This window comes from Melanotaenia boesemani, chromosome 8, assembly GCF_017639745.1.
Source record: "Melanotaenia boesemani isolate fMelBoe1 chromosome 8, fMelBoe1.pri, whole genome shotgun sequence".
In the NCBI taxonomy this organism is placed as follows: Eukaryota; Metazoa; Chordata; class Actinopteri; order Atheriniformes; family Melanotaeniidae; genus Melanotaenia; species Melanotaenia boesemani.
In genome coordinates, this window is record NC_055689.1 from 34,656,728 (window position 1) to 34,674,730 (window position 18,003).

At 45.4% G+C, this 18,003-nt stretch overlaps 2 protein-coding genes across 17 annotated transcripts in view; both read left to right on the forward strand.

Annotated features, from left to right (window-relative positions):
- Positions 1-18,003, forward strand: part of LOC121645098 (zinc finger protein 420-like) — a 1,096,702-nt gene that overhangs the window by 530,384 nt on the left and 548,315 nt on the right. The window lies entirely within an intron of this gene.
- Positions 1-18,003, forward strand: part of LOC121645089 (discs large homolog 1-like protein) — a 117,346-nt gene that overhangs the window by 92,451 nt on the left and 6,892 nt on the right. For 11 of the 16 annotated variants that reach the window (XM_041993409.1, XM_041993412.1, XM_041993411.1 and 8 more), the window contains 12 exons: positions 176-345; positions 450-586; positions 1,883-2,027; positions 3,446-3,575; positions 3,937-4,093; positions 5,578-5,680; positions 6,569-6,683; positions 7,607-7,783; positions 8,613-8,679; positions 10,916-11,015; positions 13,059-13,100; positions 17,186-17,236. In XM_041993409.1, coding sequence (XP_041849343.1) covers positions 176-345; positions 450-586; positions 1,883-2,027; positions 3,446-3,575; positions 3,937-4,093; positions 5,578-5,680; positions 6,569-6,683; positions 7,607-7,783; positions 8,613-8,679; positions 10,916-11,015; positions 13,059-13,100; positions 17,186-17,236 — 1,394 coding nt within the window. Of the gene's footprint in view, positions 1-175; positions 346-449; positions 587-1,882; positions 2,028-3,445; positions 3,576-3,936; positions 4,094-5,577; positions 5,681-6,568; positions 6,684-7,606; positions 7,784-8,612; positions 8,680-10,915; positions 11,016-11,397; positions 11,432-13,058; positions 13,101-17,185; positions 17,237-18,003 lie in introns of all 16 variants that reach the window. The other 5 variants (XM_041993417.1, XM_041993421.1, XM_041993419.1 and 2 more) reach the window with 3 other exon arrangements.

Below are 18,003 nucleotides of genomic sequence, written 5' to 3' on the forward strand. Positions count from 1 at the left end.
CAGAACCCCGTGGTTCATTCATTATGCAGCATTGAAAGTCCGTCTCACCTGATCCAGGTGATGATGATGATGACGATGGGCTCGGGTTGCCTTCAGAGTGAGGGCTGTTTTGTTTGCGGTCTGTTATCACGTTGGGACTCACAGCGGGGGTGGTGGGGGGTGTTCGGTGTTTCAGGGTCAACGACGTCATCCTGAGGGTCAACGAAGTGGACGTTCGTGACGTGACCCACAGCCGAGCCGTGGAGGCGCTGAAGGAGGCGGGCTCTCTGGTCCGACTCTACGTCCGCAGGAGGAAACCCGTCTCAGAGAAGGTGATGGAGATCAAACTGGTGAAAGGACCCAAAGGTAACAGAGCTGATCTGGGTTAACTGGAAATGAGCTGTTGTGTCCTGACCTGTCCAGTGTTTGAGTCTCCAGACTGTAAGTTTGATCCTCCTGGTCTGTTGCAGGTCTAGGTTTTAGTATAGCCGGAGGAGTCGGGAACCAGCACATCCCGGGCGATAACAGCATCTACGTCACCAAGATCATCGAAGGCGGCGCCGCGCACAAAGACGGGAGGCTGCAGATCGGAGACAAGCTCCTGGCTGTAAGTTCTGCTGCAGCTTCTGTTCCCAGCGTTCCCTCGATCTCTCCACTGGCTTTTCACACAGCTTGAGTTGTTGTCCTTTTCATGTTTATATTATATTTTATTTTATTTATTTTATTGTTTTATTTTGTGTTACTGTTACTAGTCATTTTATTGCTTTTATAGTATATTTACTTTTATTGTTCAGTATGATACCTGGAATAGTTGTTAAAGGTCCCAAATTATGCAAAATTCACTGTCTAAAGGTTTTCTAACAGTCATATGTGTCCTCAGCCTGTGTATGAGGCCCAAAAATGAGAAAATTCTGTCTCCTCTCTCACTTGCTTGCTCCACTTTTTAGCAAAGTGTGCTCAGACAGGTGAGTCTGAGATCTTTCCTTTTGTAACCTCAGAAAGGGAAATAACCACTTCCCCTGGTACTGTCATTGTCACCGAGCGGGCACCAGTAAAAGCTGGATCTTCTCCCAGAGAGAAGTGTGGACAGGCACCACTCAAGAACATTTCAAGGTTCAGACACAGAAACAGCCCGTCCTCAGTAGAGCTCAATAGAGCCACTTTTTAAGAATGGCTGAAATTAAGGACCAAGGCTGAATTTGGGGTAAAACACTTTGAAAACAAATTTGTTGGACCTCTGATACCAATATGAAATTGTTAAAAAAATGTATAATATGGGACCTTTAAGCCTAAGGCTGTGTACAGCACTTTGATCAACTATGTTGTTTTAAAATGACTTTGTAAATAAAGTTGGAAGTTGGATCCAGTCAGGACTTACAAACAGGTTTCTGTGGCTTGTAAGCATGGTCCTGAATTAGATCTAAAAGATTTTTATCTTTTTTCATCTTGTGCTTCTGTCCTGATGTACCTGGATATAGATCCACCAATATGTAGACCTGATGTACCTGGATATAGATCCACCAATATGTAGACCTGATGTACCTGGATATAGATCCACCAATATGTAGACCTGATGTACCTGTATATAGATCCACCAATATGTAGACCTGATGTACCTGGATATAGATCCATCAGTATGTAGACCTGATGTACCTGGATATAGATCCATCAGTATGTAGACCTGATGTATCTGGATATAGATCCATCAGTATGTAGACCTGATGTATCTGGATATAGATCCACCAATATGTAGACCTGATGTACCTGGATATAGATCCACCAATATGTAGACCTGATGTATCCGGATATAGATCCATCAGTATGCAGACCTGTATCTTATTAGTTCCCTGAGGTGATCTCCATGTTGACCTCTGACCTGGACGGTTCAACTCTCTGTGTCCAGGTGAACAGTTCTTGTCTGGAGGAGGTGAGCCACGAACACGCCGTCACTGCCTTGAAAAACACTCCAGACGTGGTCTACTTGAAAGTGGCAAAACCCAACAGTGTCTTCATGAACGACAGCTTCGCCCCGCCCGACCTCACCAACTGTGAGTGACCTGTTTCCTTCCAGCAGCGCCTCCCAGAACCAGTGCTGTGGACCTCCACTGTTTAGGCTCTGGTCTCAGTGTGGGTCACACAACAGAAGTGGTTCACATGGTTCCTTCTCTGGTTTCTCAGATGTTAAAGTTAGATTCATGTTTTGATTGGTTAGATTGATTCAGACTTCTATTAAAGAGTATCAGAACCAGGCTGTGGTTTTAGAACCAGGCTCAGACATCAGAACCAGTCATAGGTGTCAGAAACCCAATCTGGGTCTGGATTCTGGGTTGGGTCTCTAGGCTGGTCTCTGGATCTGGATTCTGGGTTTGGTCTCTGGGTCTGGATTCTGGGTAGGGTCTCTAGGGTTGGTCTCTGGGTCTGGATTCTGGGTAGGGTCTCTAGGGTTGGTCTCTAGGGGTGGTCTCTGGGTCTGGATTCTGGGTTGGGTCTCTAGGTTGGTCTCTGGGTCTGGATTCTGGGTAGGGTCTCTAGGGTTGGTCTCTGGGTCTGGATTCTGGGTTGGGTCTCTAGGTTGGTCTCTGGGTCTTGTCTCTGGGTCTGGATTCTGGGTTGGGTCTCTTGGTTGGTCTCTGGGTCTGGATTCTGGGTAGGGTCTCTGGGTCTGGATTCTGCGTAGGGTCTCTAGGGTTGGTCTCTGGGTCTGGATTCTGGGTTGGGTCTCTAGGTTGGTCTCTGGGTCTGGATTCTGGGTTGGGTCTCTAGGTTGGTCTCTGGGTCTGGATTCTGGGTTGGGTCTCTAGGTTGGGTCTCTAGGTTGGTCTCTGGGTCTGGTCTCTAGGTCTGGATTCTGGGTTGGGTCTCTAGGTTGGTCTCTGGGTCTGGATTCTGGATTTGGTCTCTGGGTCTGGATTCTGGGTCTGGTCTATAGGTCTGGATTCTGGGTTTGGTCTCTGGGTCTGGATTCTGGGTCTGGATTCTGGGTTGGGTCTCTAGGTTGGGTCTCTAGGTTGGTCTCAGGGTCTGGATTCTGGGTTGGGTCTCTAGGTTGGGTCTCTAGGTTGGTCTCTGGGTCTGGATTCTGGGTTTGGTCTCTGGGTCTGGATTCTGGGTTTGGTCTCTGGGTCTGGATTCTGGGTCTGGATTCTGGGTTTGGTCTATAGGTCTGGATTCTGGGTGGGGTTTTTTGCCTGACTCTCTCAGGTGTTTGTTGACCTCAGACCAGGCCCATCAGAGATGTGAAGGGAGTGAAACCATGTTGGATGCTTCTGACGTTTAGTTGTGAATAATGATGTTTTTATTAGTTAAAACTAAATAGTGGTGGCTGCAGTTAGAAACCCGACGTCCACGTCGACATGTTTGTGTTACTCGTCTCAGTTTATCACCAGTCAGACGCTGACGGTGGAGAGGAAGTCTCTGACGTTAGTCTTCTTCTCTTCTTCACCTCTTTTCTCTCCGTCTCTTCCAGCGTACACACAGCACATGGAGAACCATATCAGCCCCCCCAACTTCCTGAGTCAGACCCTCCCTCCGCCAGCATCCTCGGGACGATACTCGCCAACGCCGAAGAGCATGCTGGGAGATGATGATGTCACCAGGTGAGGGCAAATGTCAGACTGCTGGTTTTCAGGTTGAAGCACAGCTACGTCGCCCTCTGGTGGCTGAAAACTGTAACAACCCATCATCGCCCGGCTTGTGTTGCAGTTTTTTTTTTCACAGCTCTGATGGAGTTGTCTCTGACGAAGACTCCACAGCATCTTCATCATTTCCTGATTTCTGGACTTTTCCAATTAGATGTTCTCAGTCTTCCAGTTTTAGTTTTCTTGTCTGTCTTTGAAATGTTGACCTGCTGCCTCAGTGGGAGAGGAAGATGACACCGTCCAGGATCATCCTCTCACTTCTGTCATCTGTGTGAGGTCACATGACTTGGGGATGATTGACAGCTGTGTGTCCCCACAGGGAGCCCAGGAAGGTGGTGCTGCACCGAGGAGCGACAGGCCTTGGCTTCAACATCGTGGGTGGTGAGGACGGGGAGGGAATCTTCATCTCTTTCATCCTCGCTGGAGGACCAGCTGACCTCTCTGGAGAGCTGAGGAAAGGAGACAGACTCGTCTCTGTACGTGCACTCTCATCACACACACACACACACACACACACACACACGCATGTACATATTGGTGAGAAGTTAGCATCATTATATAAATAAATAAACAAGAAACTCACAGAGTCGGCAGATGAAGTAAGTGTTTTACATTTTAAGCTTTGTTTTAAACGTGGAGGTCCAGACCTATGAAGGTAGCTTAGAGAAGAAACTAAAGGCTCTGCCCCGATTCTGGTCTCAAAGTCTGGGAACGACATGTAGACCAGCTTATCAAAAACAGTGATCATCTGGTAGGACTGGCTTTAAAAAACAGATTATTTTTTTAATAGATTCAAATCTAATATATCCAAAATCTATTAATAAAACTTTGAGATCGATTTTTTTTTTTTTTTTTAATATATCCTCTTTTTCGTGACCCTACTCTCGCCTGACTTACCGAGGCTGGCAGAGATCTTGGCATATATACACACAACTGGTTTCCAGTGGTGCCTCCGTCCAAAATCAGCTTCTCTTGCCGAGAATTCAGATGATTTCATTCATCAGTGTGGATTACATTCACCTGTAGAGTCTTTTGCAGCATATTACTGCTCACATTAGCAGCTAATGCTAAGACATTCCACTACAGGAAGTGATGTCACCACGCACATATGTACTTTAAAATAAATCCGATACGGTCATTTAAAGTCACATTTCCTCTATTGCAGGTTTCCACTTCATCCTTTTATCAAACAGTAAACAGTGTGATGATATTAATCTGGTTTACATGATGGCATGTCATAGCTGCACTCTGCGTGCACGGCAGTGAACACAGACACGTGCACGCACACACAGGTTTCCATCAGAGGACATAGTGCACGTATCGGAAAACACGACAACCAGCTGAAAATCAGACAGAAATATGAGAGTTTTCTAGATTCTCTCAGGCAGGCGGAGATGGAAGCATCTTGCTCCGGAGTTACGCTTCGGTCGTCATGGTAACGCACACAGCTGAACAAGCCGAATCTACATCACTGAAGGAATTTCTGAGTCGTATTACAGCTTTAAATGGATCCAGTGTTCTTTGTAGGTTGTAATAACATCAGCATGTTATCTGAGATTTGAGCGACTCTGCTGAATGAAACGCTTTCATCAGGACATTTTAAAAGTTTCACTTTGCTCTTTCTTTGTTTTTTTTCTGTGGAACACCATAACTTCGTAATAATTGCTAATAGCATTGGGGGACTGTCGGATACATAAGACTTAAACTAAGAAGGCACGCTGAACAACCTGTGGTAGCACAATAAAAACAGTGATCTAGTTTTTTTTCTTGTGAAGTCTCAGAGGATTCAGAACCGGAACTTTGGTAGAAGTTCTTACTTCTGAGATGATGTTTATTATTAAACCAACTCTGAAACCTGATGCCCCCGAGTCTGAAAACTGAACGATGTGAGGAGTAAACCTCCCCAGCGTGGTTGTCTCACATCAAACTCGACCTGTGACCAATTTGTTTCCGTTTCCAGGTCAACGGCGTGGACCTCCGGAATGCCACCCATGAGCAGGCCGCCGCCGCCTTGAAGAACGCCGGCCAGACGGTCACCATCGTCGCCCAGTACAGACCGGAGGGTGAGTCGCGGGTCACGTCTCCTTCACTGGTCACCCATCAGCTTAAATGAATCTGGGTTGAAGTTGCTTTAATCACCTCAACCACCAGCTCCAGCACGGCCCAGGCAGAATTCCCTGGAATACTTGGAATTCCAGATATCGCTTTCAGACCAGAAGTCCTGGAAATGTTTAGCTTTCCTGGTTAGAAGTTTCCGCCTCTGCTGGAACGTTCTCAGCATCAGACAGAGAAGAAACTTATAAGCTTTTTATCAAAGTATAAATAAAGTTGGTTAGAGATGTAAGACGGGCGTCGTTTTTTAGACGTTCCAGATGGTTTCAGGACAACTGCAGACGGTTTCACAAACCGAGCTTCTCCCTCAAATCTCATCGTCCTTTATGTGGACTTAGTGAGCGCTTCTAGTTTGAAAATCTCCAGTTTCACCACCATCACTTTTACATGGATATAAATCGTCTCTATGGCAACCAGAAGAAAACGGAGGGAGATGGGTCACCTGAGGCTGTAAACTGTGTTTTAACTCACTCTGCTGGATTATTCTACATGTTTATCGTCATAGCTGCAGAAGCGTCATCGTTTACGTTGATTTGTTTTTCTTTGAGGACGTCAGCTGAGTGTTGGAGGCAAATCCTGCTGCAGGAACACAAACTGCCATTTGTGGCCACTTAGGCAGAAAAAATGCAAATGAGTAACAACACTTCAGATACGTGAAGGCATTTTTGAACAAAATTGGCTAGAGTGGCTTAAAAACAACTTTTCTGATCAAAAACATTTACCTTTATCTCCAAACCTTTGCGGAAGTGTTCAGGGACTGGGCCTAACTGTTTCTGAAAAGGCAGGGCGGAAGTTTCCGTGCTTCACAGTTTGATGTCTGCTGTCCCGTCTCTGTTCAGAGTACAGCCGGTTTGAGGCGAAGATCCACGACCTGAGGGAGCAGATGATGAACAGCAGCATCAGTTCTGGGTCCGGGTCTCTGCGAACGAGCCAGAAGAGGTCGTTGTACGTCAGGTGGGATAGCTCATCAACATTGTGGTGTTCATCTCATCAGTGTTTACAACCTCCCAAAAAGTTGGAACGTTGTATAAAATAACAACAGAATGCAATTATTTGTGAATGTCACCAACTCGTGTTTTATTCCCAGTAGAAAAAAAAGATCATCTCAGAGGATGAAACTGAGACATTTTAGTATCTGATGGAAAATATGAGCTGATAGTGAATCTGATGGCAGCAACACTAAAAAGTTGGAACAGGAGAAACAAAATGCTGGAAAAGTAACTGGTAAAAATTAGAAACAACTAATCAGGTTAATGGCAGCAGGTCAGTAACATGACCTGGTATAAAAGGAGCATTTCAGAGAGGCAGAGTCTCTCAGATGGAACGATGGACAGAGGTTCACCAACCTGAGACAAAAGATGTGAAACTATTTCAGAAAAATGGTCCTCAGATCTAGAAGCGCCACCATCTACAGTGTAGAATATCAGAAGATTCAGAGAACCAGGAGGAATCTCTGTGCGCCGAATCCTCTGCTCCCGTCCAGACAACGTCTCCTTCAGATTTCAGACGATGCTGAACCCCATCCTGCATCCATCCCAGCAGCATGGCTGGTCTGAATGAAACCAGCAGGAAACTGAGCTGGATTCTGTTTGTGTTTCCATTGATGGTTTAACCAAACTGTTCGTATCAGGATTAAACACGTTGTTTGGTTTGTTCATTAGTGGATGGAGAGAGTTTGGTTCTAACTTTAGTTAAAATGTGTTTTTTTCTGAATCAAAATGAATTTGAATTTTTTATTTAGCTTCACGTATAAATCTGATATTTATTCAGTAAAACTCCAGATCTGTTTATTCTTCCTCGTTTTTTCTGCTGACGTTCAGCTCGGTCTGAAGCAGACGGGGTGATGAGTGTTTGTGTGCTTTTGTTTGTTTTTGTAGAGCTCTGTTTGACTACGATAAGACGAGGGACTCGGGTCTGCCCAGTCAGGGCCTGAACTTTAAGTTCGGAGACATCCTCCATGTGGTGAACGCCTCGGACGACGAGTGGTGGCAAGCCCGCCAGCTGACGGCGCAGGGAGAGCTGGAGGAGGTCGGGGTCATCCCCAGCAAGAGACGGTCAGTCCAGCTACCAGCAGCTGATTTCTGGTCTGCTTATGTTTCTGCTCAAAGCTCTGCAGGGAGACGTAGTCCGTCCTTGTTTCTCAAGCCGACACGGCGTGCTGAGGTCTGGGCGAGATGCTGCTCATGCTTTAGTCTGAGCCTCAGCTCTGCTGCTAGCAGCTGGTGGTAGGATGGTGTAATCCAAACAGCAGGCTGTTACCAGGAGATGAAAACAGGAAGCAGGACACAGAAAACAGCGGTGAGGTTGAGCTGCACCGGAGGAAAAGTTGGGAATTTTTGTAAATATAAAACTCAGACTTTGATGCGGTTGAACAAGCTATTGCTTGTACTCACATGATGTCACTTCCTCCTCCTTACTTATGTATGAAAGAAGCTGAGTGTGAAGATGAGGAAAGGACAATAAGGACCATTTTTGCTCTATGCTAAAGACAAATACGAAGCATTTTGTCCATCTTCTGCATCAGTTACTTACAGGATTTAATCTGTTTTCGGGGTCCTTGCAGGCAAACGGGCCAGTACCAGCGGCCACCATGGGGGGCAGTGTTGAGCTGAATAGCTGATGTGCATCGTACATAAATCTCTAATCTCTGGAAAATTCCTCATGTTTTTGTCATTTTTAGTTTCTCTAAATGTTCAAATCATGAAACTTGTGGAGGTTCCATCAGGGTTCCTCCGGAAGTCATTTAAAACGGAGAGTGTTCCAAGGATGGAGATGTAGACTAAAGTTTCAGGCCGGCAGCGGACGTCCGAGGCTTGTGTTGAAACGGTGGCTGAACGGGTGACCTCTGCCCACCTCTAAACCTGGTGTCCTGTTGGTCTGCAGGGTGGAGAAGAAGGAGAGGGCGAGATTAAAGACGGTGAAGTTCAACGCCAAGTCTCGGGACCGAGGGGTGAGTCCTGCTGCAGAGCAGCTTTGTGTTTCAGCCTTTTCCTGATAGCAGGACGTGTTTTCATCGTTGTAGAACATGTCAACCCCCTGGAGGCTCAACATCCTCTGAACTGGTTCAGACTTTGACTGATTCCTTTTAACAGGTTTTCATGTGAACAGAAGGTTTAATTTTACATCTTTCCATTTTTTTCTATCACATTTAAAGTAAATTCCATGTGAAGGCAGCCTGACATCGGTCTGCTTCATCCTTCTTTACTTTGAGTTTATTAACTGAACTTGTGAAGTAAGAAGTTAATTTAAAAGCTTCCAAACAGCAAACAGAGGAAACTCCAGAGGGTTTGAGGATTTTAAGACATTTCCTGTTTATTTGGTTTAACTGTTGCATGAATTTGTCTTGATGGTTTAGAAACGCTGTGTGTGGAAATGAAGTGTGTTTGAGCCGCTGCCACCTGATCTCCACCTACTAATGACTAATGTTTACAGCAGCTGGCCAGTTAACCGCATGTCGATCTCTGAGACTCTTCACCAAGCCGCAGCAGCGCCTCCCTCCACCTTTAAACCGTGTGCCGCTTTAACACGCGTCGCCAAAACGTAGCCCACCAATTCCCTCAACATGCATGAGCCCCCCCCTCACAGAGTGATACGCTTGACATTGATGTCTGACTGTCTGCTTCCTCCTCTTCCTCACCACTCACCTTCCTCTCTCCGCCTTCTCACTCAAACTGCAGCATGTGATCCCATCATGCCACAAGCCCCGCCTCCTGCTGATCAATACCTCTGATAAAACTCTGGTGTGATTAGTGGTTTTACCTCCTTTTTGTTTTAGTTTTGTAGCTTCAGACAAGAAAGTCAGTTAAAGATGAATCCAGCACGATAACTGAGTTTAAGATGAATTAAAACAAGATGCTGGAAAAAAAAATATCTGCGATTAATTAAAGATTTTAGGCTGTTTGTCCTTTTTCATTTAATCATCTGTTAGTCTGTCAGATTTTATGTTTTAAAGTTGGTATACTGCCCCCAAGTGGCCAAAACGTGACCTATCCACACACTGCTGCATGGATCAAATAAAAACACTCTAAATATAAAAATTACACTAATGAAATGAAACAGATATATTCAAGGTGAGACTCTACAGAAGGAGACAGCCATGAAACGTCCCTGGTTTAAGTTTTCTGAAATTTTATGTTTAGATATTACATGACTAGAAAATGTGCTAATTTGTGCACGTCTCTGAACACGGGATTGAACCAGGTTCAAAGTTCTTGACGCGTTTTGTTGACATATTAGAGCCTAGGGTTTTCCCAGATGCGGTTTTGGATATCTCTCTTTATCACCCAGAAAAACCCCGGTTTTCGTCGTGTCTTTGGGATGAAATGTTCTGTAAATCCGGCTGTGAATGAGATGGGAAAAATCTCCTCTGTAAAAACCTAAAAATGATCTACAGGAGTCTAACTAGGAGGCCTTTAAACCTTTGGATTGTAAAACACATTTTTGTAGTAGTGGTAGCCTAGTGGTTACAGAGGTGGGCTTCGGACTGGAGGACCCAGGTCCAAGTCCCTAGTGTGCCAGCAGAGGTGAACCACTCTGGGCCCTTGAGCAAGGCCTTTAACTCCCAACTGCACCGCGGGCACCAAGTCAATCTCTAGTAAATCTTTCTCAGATGATATGGTGACATGGCAACAGCAGGGTGTAAAATTCCAGAATCAGCTGTTTCTGCAGGTAAAAGGACTCTGATGTTAAACGTAACTATGAGACTGGTCCTGGACAGGATGGAGTTTTTCCACTGCTCAGCAGCTCCATTGATCCTGTTCAGAACCACTGGTACCGGTACTGATCCACAGCAGAACATCCACTTGTCTGCATGTCTTCAGCATGTTTTCCCTCTTCATCATCCTCATCCTCATCCTGCTCTGCTGCTTTCACTGTCGCTGTGGACAAACCAGCCTCTGAAACACCAACACATGATCTGCACATGCGTGGAAACGGGCCAGGTGGTTCAGCACAGGTCCGATTCTGTGGTTCAGAATGGATTCACAGCCCAGCAGATCCAGTTTAAACCAGTTTAATCTGGATTTTTTTAATTAATTCCTCTGAACCATTGAGCCACAGACTCGAACACAGAGCTTCTCACTCTACCCAAACCAACTTCAGACCTCCTCATCTCCCCTCTTCCTCCTCCTTGTTGTTTACACTCCATCACCCCACCTCCTCTTCCTCCTCCTCCTCCTCCTCCTCAGCAGTCCCTCAATGACAAGCGTAAAAAGAACCTCTTTACCCGAAAGTTTCCGTTCTACAAGAGCAAAGAGGCGAGCGAGCAGGAGACCAGCGACGTTGACCGTAAGTACAACACGGCCGGGGGAGGCGGGGTGGTGAGTCTGAGAGACAATTGGTCGGCGGCAGGAAGAGAGATCAGCTGGTGGCGGCATGCTGCGCTGGTTGTCGTGGCAACAGGGCCTGGCTACAGTAGTCAGTTTTCCTCCCAGATTAGATAAAAAAATGTTCAGTAGAAATCTGGAGACTGAGGACATTTTTGGCTTGACCTAAAACCTGGACAGGTGTTCCTTAGTCCTCTTCCTGTTTGGAGCCAAAATGGCCGCCCTGCAGCCCCGCTGACCGGCTGCGCTCCCTCTGCTCTCTCCGTCTGTCGCTGGAACTCAGTAACATTGTGTTTTTGTGGCTGTTTTTCTCCACCTTGTTCTCTCGGCTCTGCTGACCGCAGGACAACAGCGAGGACGTGCTGTCCAAAGGCCACAGTAAGTGTCCCCCACCCCTCCTGAAACACTCCCATCAGCCTCTTTGTCTCCACCAGGATCCTCCATGAAAAGTTTCAGACCCACATCGATGTGGCACAGGTTCATCTTCTCTAGTAAAACTGAAGAAAAAACTGAAACATACGGAAGCAGAAACTGGACATGCTTGAACATTTTTTGAGCATCATTATCTCGAATTGACAGCTTCATCACGTTCGATCAGCAGATAAAACAAAGATGGCCTCAAACTTTCGGACAGCAAACAGCAAACACATGCTCGTCTCAATTTCTGACTAATTTTCACCAAATAGTGCTGCCTGAAAAGGGCGGGAAACACCATAGCAACCAATGGAGTATTCCATCATGGCTGCCCCCGAAGGCCCTGTATCAGTACAAAAATGTTTACCTAAAATCCGTCCTGGTAGTTCTGAGTTGTTTTTCTAGTTTAAGAAACATTTAAATAAGTATTGTCTCATTCGTTTTTAAACTAGAAAATCAGCAAACATAAGGACGTTACAATTCGTCGAATCTGTTTCTTTTGTCTGCAACGTTTAAAACAATTTAATAGAAATAAAATATATTAGAAGGATGTGACAGTTAGAATCTGAGTTTTAATGAAAGTATCTGGTCTCAGGTGTTGGTAATGTACCTGTCCAGAACCAGACAATGGTTGTTTAACAATAACATCAGATGTTGAGTTAAAGATAAAGCAGATGAAGTTGGTTCCTGGTGGACACAGTGTAAGACTTTCCCTTTCTTCCCTCCTCCTCCTCATCACAGACCTTCCTGGATCCTCCAGACCGGAGCTCTTCACATTCATCAATTTCCTCTCCCCATTTCATCTCAAATGTCACGATTTTACTGTTTCTGATGATTTCTCTTCAACTCATCCGTTGATTCACAGGAAGTCTGTTCCACAAGTACTGGTTCTAAGTGAATAAGAACTTTTCCAGGATGTTTGAGATTAGAAAATCCGCTTGAGATTGGAGTGAATCCCATCTGAGGTTAGATAATCTCATCTGAGATTAGAGAATCCCGTCTGAGATTAGAAAATATGCTTGAGATTAGAGTGAATTTCGTCTGAGATTAGAGAATCCCGTCTGACAAATTTCAGATAATAATAGGAGCTCTTAGATGGGAGTTCTGAAAAAGACCAGTTTTTGGATGAAAGCTGGAGTTTTAGTGTTTTAATCAGATATTTGTGTGTCAGGTCTGTTTGTCTAAATTGGGTCATTTGAACATTTTTCTCCTCGTTGCTCTGAATGATGATGAGGAATTTTTTGGAATAATTTTATCGGATAATGAGAAAGATGACTCTTCCACATTTTGACATTCCATGAAGTCGGCATATTTGTGGAGTTCAGATCAACAGATAAAATCCGGATCGTATTGTCTTTGTGCTCAGACAGGTTTCCAGGTTTTTCAGTCATTGCTTATTGATTCTGTATTGATTGCGGCATTGATTTGACTCAGCTGCTCGTCACAAAAGTAAAGGGAAGAATCAGAAAACCAAGCTGACTGTGTTGCTGTGATTGCTCATCTGCTGCCGTGACTGGCCATGGCTCGGAGCAAAGCATTGTGGGAAGCTGGCAGCTGACCCGCTCTGTCCTGTGTTTTGTTGTAATTCCAGAGCACGTGACGTCTAACGCCAGCGATAGCGAGAGTAGCTACCGTAAGTGTGACGCTGCTTGCTTCGATTCTCTAACAATCACCCGCTAACCGCTAACGCCCTCACTGATGCCGCTAACAAGCACCGGCTGCTGATTGGCTGATAACCGCATGAGCTCACACGCAGTTAATGTCCCTGTCATCGAAGCTGCTGCATGGACTCCTGAGTGCAGCTTCGAACATGAGAGCTCGTTGATTTTTAGAGAAACCTGCAACTAAAAATATCCTCAGAAAATCTGGTAAACACGTATCTGAGTTTAAGGAACCGGTTCGGTTCATATGAACAGAAAATTTAAGTCAGAGAAGCTTCAGAACAGATATTTTTATTAGGTAACTTTAGAAATGAACATCTCCAGACCTGAGAACTTGAAATTCATTCTGATTTACCCAATAAAAACACTGATCCTGCTCTTTTCTCTGCAAAACAGGTTCAGCAGGTCAGAATTTTCTGTTTCAGGATCATTACAAGACTGTTTGAAGGTAACTGGTTTGTTCAATCCTTCAAAAGTGGACCAGAGTTCTTCCAGAACCATGTGAGACTGATAATGTCAACCACTTCCACTTACTGCTGCTGAAGGAGCTTCTACAAGCTGCTGGATCGTCACACTGATTCAGAGTTTTAGTTTCTGCTCAGTAGATGTTGGTAATAAAGTCATGTGACTTTAACAGGTTCATGTTCTTCCACTGAACAAAGTAGAGATCAACCAAATCACAATAACTGATGCCGTTCAGATGGAGTTCAGCTCTAGAAACGTCAAAAAGGTAATTATGTGATGTTGTAGACCTGTCTACGTCATCCAGGATGGGATAGATTTAATCACTGAATCAGAGAAATACACGTCAGTCCAGTTCCTGGTTTCTGGAATCTGCTGCTTCAGTCCAGTTCCTGGTTTCTGGAACCATCTGCTGCCTCAGACCAGTTCCTGGTTTCTGGAACCATCTGCTGCTTCAGTCCAGTTCCTGGTTTCTGGAACCATCTGCTGCCTCAGACCAGTTCCTGGTTTCTGGAACCATCTGCTGCCTCAGACCAGTTCCTGTTTCCTGGAACCATCTGCTGCCTCAGACCAGTTACTGGTGTCTGGAACCATCTGCTGCCTCAGACCAGTTCCTGGTTTCTGGAACCATCTGCTGCTTCAGTCCAGTTCCTGGTTTCTGAAACCATCTGCTGCCTCAGACCAGTTCCTGGTTTCTGGAACCATCTGCTGCCTCAGACCAGTTCCTGGTTTCTGGAACCATCTGCTGCTTCAGTCCAGTTCCTTGTTTCTGGAACTATCTGCTGCTTCAGTCCAGTTCCTGATTTCTGGAACCATCTGCTGCTTCAGACCAGTTCCTGGTTTCTGGAACCATCTGCTGCCTCAGACCAGTTCCTGGTTTCTGGAACCATCTGCTGCCTCAGACCAGTTCCTGGTGTCTGGAACCATCTGCTGCCTCAGACCAGTTCCTGGTTTCTGGAACCATCTGCTGCTTCAGTCCAGTTCCTGGTTTCTGAAACCATCTGCTGCCTCAGACCAGTTCCTGGTTTCTGGAACCATCTGCTGCCTCAGACCAGTTCCTGGTTTCTGGAACCATCTGCTGCTTCAGTCCAGTTCCTTGTTTCTGGAACTATCTGCTGCTTCAGTCCAGTTCCTGATTTCTGGAACCATCTGCTGCTTCAGACCAGTTCCTGGTTTCTGGAACCATCTGCTGCCTCAGACCAGTTCCTGGTTTCTGGAACCATCTGCTGCTTCAGTCCAGTTCCTGGTTTCTGGAATCTGCTGCTTCAGACCAGTTCCTGGTTTCTGAAACCATCTGCTGCCTCAGACCAGTTCCTGGTTTCTGGAACCATCTGCTGCTTCAGACCAGTTCCTGGTTTCTGGAACCATCTGCTGCCTCAGACCAGTTCCTGGTTTCTGGAAACATCTGCTGCCTCAGACCAGTTCCTGGTTTCTGGAACCATCTGCTGCCTCAGACCAGTTCCTGGTTTCTGGAACCATCTGCTGCCTCAGACCAGTTCCTGGTTGCTGGAACCATCTGCTGCCTCAGACCAGTTCCTGGTTTCTGGAACCATCTGCTGCCTCAGACCAGTTCCTGGTTTCTGAAACCATCTGCTGCCTCAGACCAGTTCTTGGTTTCTGGAACCATCTGCTACTTCAGTCCAGTTCCTGGTTTCTGGAACCATCTGCTGCCTCAGACCAGTTCCTGGTTTCTGGAACCATCTGCTGCCTCAGACCAGTTCCTGGTTTCTGGAACCATCTGCTGCCTCAGACCAGTTCCTGGTTTCTGGAACCATCTGCTGCCTCAGACCAGTTCCTGGTTTCTGGAACCATCTGCTGCCTCAGACCAGTTCCTGGTTTCTGGAACCATCTGCTGCCTCAGACCAGTTCCTGGTTTCTGAAACCATCTGCTGCCTCAGACCAGTTCTTGGTTTCTGGAACCATCTGCTTCCTCAGACCAGTTCCTGGTTTCTGGAACTATCTGCTGCCTCAGACCAGTTCCTGGTTTCTGAAACCATCTGCTGCCTCAGACCAGTTCCTGGTTTCTGGAACCACCTGCTGCTTCAGACCAGTTCCTGGTTTCTGGAACCATCTTCTGCTTCAGTCCAGTTCCTGGTTACTGGAACCATCTGCTGCCTCAGACCAGTTCCTGGTTTCTGAAACCATCTGCTGCCTCAGACCAGTTCTTGGTTTCTGGAACCATCTGCTGCTTCAGTCCAGTTCCTGGTTTCTGGAACCATCTGCTGCCTCAGACCAGTTCCTGGTTTCTGGAACCAATCTGCTGCCTCAGACCAGTTCCTGGTTTCTGGAACCACCTGCTGCCTCAGACCAGTTCCTGGTTTCTGGAACCATCTGCTGCCTCAGACCAGTTCCTGGTTTCTGGAACCACCTGCTGCCTCAGACCAGTTCCTGGTTTCTGGAACCACCTGCTGCCTCAGACCAGCTTCTCCAAGGCCAAGCAGAGATGGAAACATGGAAAATCTTGAAAATCTAGAACCTCCTGGTGTGTGGATGGTGGAAGATGTTGGGACCTTTCATGACACGTCCTGCTCCTGGAAGTCTGGGTTTTTATAGTGCTGTTGCCATGGTCTAGATTTTTCGTAGGAGCCCAGTCTGTCGTCTTTATCAGGTTACTAGGACATCCCAGTGGATGAAGCAAAGATATTAAGTCAAGTTTAAATGAGTTCAGCTCGCATGTTTTTGCTTAGCAACCACAACCACAACCTGACCAGTAAAACCAGAAAACAGCTTTTATGGCCTCATCAGCTTTAATTTAGCCATTTCTGCCATCTCAAATTTAATGGCAGAAGCACATCTCACGTGTAAAGAAGAGGACATTTTTATGATGTGTTCAACTGCAACAATCAAAAACGACAAACATGAGGAATTTTTCCAAAATAAAGAACACGTTCACGTCATACTGCGGTCTACGATCAGCTGGTTGACCACCACTGATGAGGAGGACGTGACGTTACCAGAATACAAACATTAACGTGTAGTTTTATGTCTTTAGAGCTTGGCTGGGCTGGTTAATCATCCTGGTTTTCCATCCAAACGGAATCTATGTGGACTGAATTCAAACATTCATCCATCATGACGGTCTGTGGACGTGACTGACTCTGAGTTTAAAACCAAGCAGTCGCTTCACTGAAAGCTTCAGAGACAACGACAGGCCAGAAACCCTCAACCAGTCTGATAACTGAGTGAGAACATCACTGGATTTATTTATTGATGTTCTGTAATGTTTATTAATGATCTGAGGAGCCCTGACTGCAAACACCTGGTAATGGAGCAGAAAATCTGAGGATGTTCATTCCATAAATCAGCTCTAAGACCGACTGGTTCTCACTGAGAAGAAGCCTCACAGGATCCGCTTGATCCTCTTTATGTGGTTTTTAGTTCCTCTGAATTTGGTGAGTTGCAGTCAGGACGCAGGGTTGAGGGCTCCACGTGGACCTGCTGCAGCCTGTCAGTGTTCGTCCAACTTTAAACTAACTTAATCTCAGCTTGCGCCTCCTCCTTCACACCCAGTCTTCATCCTCCTTTCAGCCTTCATCCATCGCTCCTCTTCAGCTGATGTCGCATTAACGCTGCTGACACCTGTGTGTGTTTTCAGGTGGGCAGGAGGAGTACGTCCTGTCGTATGAACCCGTCATTCAGCAGGAAGGTGAGGCCTCCGACTTCTTCCATCCGCTTTAAACATATTTCCAACGTCAGGAGCTTCTCTCAGATCTCCACGTAGATACGCTCAAGTTTTTACTCTGAATGTGACAAAGAGGCAAAACAGTTTGTTTTTATTTATTTCTGCTTCAGTGAAACCAAAAAGAAACCAAATTCATTAGCAAAAGTAAACTTATCTTACATTTAATGGCAGAAACGTCTGAAATGTTGAAGGAAAACAGAAGGCAGCCAATCAGGTTAATCATTCAAAGAGCACCTTAGAGAGGCAGAGTCTCTCAGGCCTAAAGGTGGACGAAGGTTCAGTAATCTGCTGAAATCTGACTTTGATTAACTTCATTAGTTCGTCCTGTTGTTTAATACAAACACTTTAGATCAAATTCAAGAAGAACGAATATTTTTCATGAAATAGTGAAATTTGTGGGGGTTCCTGGAAATAAAACGTCACTTTTTAAGATTTTCACGTCTGTTTTCTTTCCTCATTTACTCAGATTTACTTCAAAGCTTCCTTCTTTGTAAAGGATCGGGGTTTTACAAATGATGCATGAATGTGTGTTTATTTAAATCTGTCTCAGTACAAAAAAAATGGAGGAGAAAGTGGTGTTAGAAAAACATTTTTAATAGTTTTGATCTGACTATAAGTTCACTTTATTTTAGGATTATTAAAGAATGAAAAAAAAAGGTATATGACAAAAGAGTGTATTATTTGAAATAAAATCTCAAAGTTTAAAAATAAATGAAAATATTTTGGTAAAA